The following is a 3,923-nucleotide window of genomic DNA, read 5'->3' on the forward strand; positions in this document are numbered from 1 at the left end:
AGACAGGCAGTGTAATTCTGGCTGGCCTTGAACTCAGTATGTAGCACAGTCTGGCCTCCAACTCTCAGCTATCCTCCTGCCTCAGGCACCTGAATGCTGGGATTACAGGCATTGGCCACCACACCCAGCTGCAAACATCTGTTATGCCTCCCATTTTTCAGACTGACATCAGATCTAGGTGGTCCTGTTAAAAACTGATTTTACAAGGGCCGGGGATTTAGCTCAGTGGTTCCAACGCTTGCCTCTCCGGTGTAAGGTCCTGAGTTTGAGCCCCAGTAACCCCCCGCCAAAAAAAAAAAAAAACCCTGATTTCACACCGGAAGAATTTTTGTTTGGAGACAAGGTTTAACTATGTAGTTCATCCTGTCTTTGAACTCATTATGTAGTCCAGGCTGGCCTTGAGCTCATAGCAATCCTCCTGCCTCGGCCTCCTGTGTGCTGGTATCACAGGTGTGTGCCACAGCACCCAGGCATGCCAGAAGAATTGAAGATAGCATCCCCCCCGCTGCTCTTTTTTTTTAATAGTTTTTTGAGACAGAGTCTCACTATGTAATTCAGGGTGGTCTTCAATTTACAATGAAGTGTAGGCTGGCCACCAACTCACCACAGCTATCCTCCTGCCTCAGTTTATTGGGTTATAGGTGTGTGCTACCCCTCCTGGCTTGAAGATAGCACTTTCTGATTAGTTCCAGGAACAGTGCTTCGTCATGTGTCCTGCATCTTTGTGATGGACAAAAACCTTTTGGCCATTCCACAGTCCACTGCTTCACTACCTCACTTCCATTTTTGTTGCCTGGGTTGTCTGAAACCTAAGAAATCCTGTTAAACCCAATACCATTAAAGTTTTGCTGTTTTCTTCTGGGAGTTTTACAGTTTTAAGTTTCAACATTTCAATCCATTTTCATTTTTAATTTTATTAATTTTTTGATACTGGGAATTGAACTCAGGACCCTGTGTTTGGGAGACAGGAGTGGTGTTGCTGAGCTAAATCCCTGGCCCTTCAATCCATTTTAAAATTAATATTGTATATAGTGAAAGATACAGGTTCAGTTTCATTCTTTTGCTTGTACTGTCAGTTTTCCTGACATCACTTGCCTTTTCTTATTGAGTAGTCTTGTTTTTCTTGGTAAAGAGTAGCTGACCATGTGCAGTTTATGTCTTGGCTTTCTCTTCTGTTAAGTTGGTTGATTTGTCTTTAATGTCAGTACCATACTGTTATTTTCTCTCTTTTTAAAAATTACCCTGTACCCTTTGCTATTTTATATTGCTAGTTGGAAGTTATTAGTGATTGTTAAGAATAAACTAACACTGGTACTGTTGATATATAAAGACTATGTTGGGGTAACTTACTAAATAATGTTAGTGTATTCTTTTTGCTTTGTTTTATGAAGTAATCAGCAGAATTATTTTCCTAAGGGTAAGGCTGGTGTTCTTAATCCTTTTTACAACATTGTGATTGCAGGGTGTGGAGTAATGACAGACTCTGAAGATACAGGGGTGTGGTAAATTTGCTGATTCCAGAAGAAACTCTTATGTCCCACTTAAGTTAGAATAGGGTAGGTATGGTAGTGACTCAGTATATTAAGCAACAACTTTTTTTTTTAACTGACTTATGAAAACCTCACAAACTGGTAGCTAATTCACATATGGAAAAATATTCAAATGTGTCTTTTAGGAGGAGGAAGACTACAATACATTGAGAAATTAATTTGTTTTGTATGGCTTGAAGTGGTTTTCAGCTTGGAAAAGTTGATAACATTTATCAGTCATTCAAACAGAAGGTAGTTTTTTTTAACAGAATATTTGTATTGTCAAACATTTGTGTCTCAGACAGGCACACACACATTCACTATACTTGTGCATACGTTGTTAGAATATATACCCAATAAAATAAAATGCAGTAAAAATGTTAATAGTTTTCTTTCTAGAAGTAGGATGAGTGCTATATTCTTTGGTTGAGCCTCAGTTATTTGAGGTTATTTGAGGGAAAAAGGTAATTTTATTATTTGAAAGAAAAGCCAACTGTGGATTGGCTGGCTACTTTTATTTTTTTGCAGTTTTATGACTATCTTAAAAGTCTGAATTTCCGCAGAAGTCAGCTATTAAACACTCTAAAATTAGAGATACAGATTCCTTGGCTCTAACCTCAATGATTCTGAATCCTAGGCTATGTCCCAGGAAGTTGCACTTGTACCAAATTTCCTTAATAATTCAGAGGAACAGAAACTACATAGGTATACACTATAAACAGTGGAATTTCTAGATTAATATATTTGGGAAGGTGCTGACATTTTATCTCTAGAAAGGGTGCATGTTATTTGGTGGACCTTATCTAATATCCCCTTTCACCATCTCCCTAACTTATAAAACATTGGTTTTATTCAAAGTGGCAATATGCCTCATCCCAAACCTGCAGAGCTCTGGGAAAGCTTTTGCTTTTCTTATTGTTATGGCTTGTGTCTAGACAAAGCTTCATGCAGTCATTGGTGGGGCTTTTCTTAGAGGTGGTTGAGTCTACAGTGTGTGATTGATTCATGGTGCAGTGCTAGACCCGAAGGCACCAAGATTAAAGTATAAGCGCTACCCACCTTAAGTAGTCAGGATAAAGTGTCAGAAAGAAGCTGTTAAGGTCTTTTAATGATTTTGCTGTCTTCGCTGCCATGAACTGTTGCCCCTCTGCCATATGCCACCCTACTTTGGAGCTAGCCGATTGCAGGCTGAGACCTCCACAAACTGTGAGCTAAATAAACCTTTCCTCCCTTAACTTGTGGGTGTCAGGTATTTTGTCTTAGTGACAAGTAACGAAGGTACATTAAAAGGCATGGTCAGGCCAGAGATTTAGCTCAGAGGCACTGTGCCTGCCTTGTAAGCCCAAGGTCCTAAGTTCGATTCCCTGTACCAAAAGAAAAAAAAAAAAGTATTGTCATGGCTAGTGATTTCTCCCTTCTTCCACTTTATTCCTACCTGTAATTTGAACATGTTTCAAGTAATTTATGTCTATGAAATAATAAGGATTGGGCAAGAAAATTAAGAAATACCATCCCTGATGCCATCAAGCCTGTAGCACAATGCCAGCTTCCCATTGTGTGAGAAAATAAATTCTTTGTTTTGAATTTTTGTCGATAAATTTTCTGTTACTTAGAGATGAAAGAATCAGTCAGATAAATTCAAAGAACATATTTCTTAATAGCTAAATAGGGCTTTTAAAAGGTGTTGTTGGGCCAGAGGTTTAGCTCAGTGATGCTGCTGCCTGCCTCACAAGCACAGGATCCCAAGTTTGATTCCTGGTACGCACCCAAAGAAAAAGGTGTTGTTGATGCCAAATAACTTTTTTGGTGTGTGTTTCTACAGATCATTAACTGAAGACAAAAGAAATAGCTATGCAAAACTCTCACATGGATGAGTACAGAAATTCTAATAATGGCAGCACAGGCAACGGTTCAGAGGCGGTAGCAGAACATTCTGCTGATTTCAGCACTGAGATTATGAATGTCACAGAAATGGAACAGTCACCTGATGGCTCTCCCAGTGTGAATGCAGCTATAGAAGAAAGTGAAATGGCAAATACTGTGGACCTTCCAGTGACAGTGACAGAAACAGAAGCAAATTTCCCTCCAGAATATGACAAATTTTGGAAAACTGTAGAAAATAATTCTCAGGATTTTACAGGCTGGGTATATCTGCTTCAATATGTAGAACAGGAGGTTAGTAACTATTTAAATAGTATCAGATGGACCCATTGATCAAGTAATACCAGTTCAGACCTTACTACTTTATGATGAAAGTTGACTTTTTAAGTAATTTTTACATTAAGGTGAATAACGGGGCTGGGGATTTAGCTCAGTGGTTCCACCGCCTGCCTCAGAAGCACAAGGACCTGAGTTTGATCCCTGGTACAAAAAAAAAAAAAAAAGAAAGAAAAG

The 3,923-nt window shown here is 38.9% G+C and overlaps 1 protein-coding gene across 1 annotated transcript in view; it reads left to right on the top strand.

Moving 5' to 3' along the window:
* Positions 1 to 1,394: 1,394 nt before the first annotated feature.
* Positions 1,395 to 3,923, top strand: part of Prpf39 (pre-mRNA processing factor 39) — a 23,475-nt gene continuing 20,946 nt past the window's right edge. The window contains exons 1-2 of the mRNA XM_010632613.3: positions 1,395 to 1,556; positions 3,352 to 3,704. Of these exons, the coding sequence (XP_010630915.1) occupies positions 3,381 to 3,704 (324 nt within the window). The 5' untranslated portion in view covers positions 1,395 to 1,556; positions 3,352 to 3,380. The remainder of the gene's footprint in view (positions 1,557 to 3,351; positions 3,705 to 3,923) is intronic.

This window comes from Fukomys damarensis, unplaced genomic scaffold (assembly GCF_012274545.1).
Source record: "Fukomys damarensis isolate Sample0158 unplaced genomic scaffold, DMR_v1.0_HiC HiC_scaffold_17, whole genome shotgun sequence".
NCBI classification, from domain to species: Eukaryota; Metazoa; Chordata; class Mammalia; order Rodentia; family Bathyergidae; genus Fukomys; species Fukomys damarensis.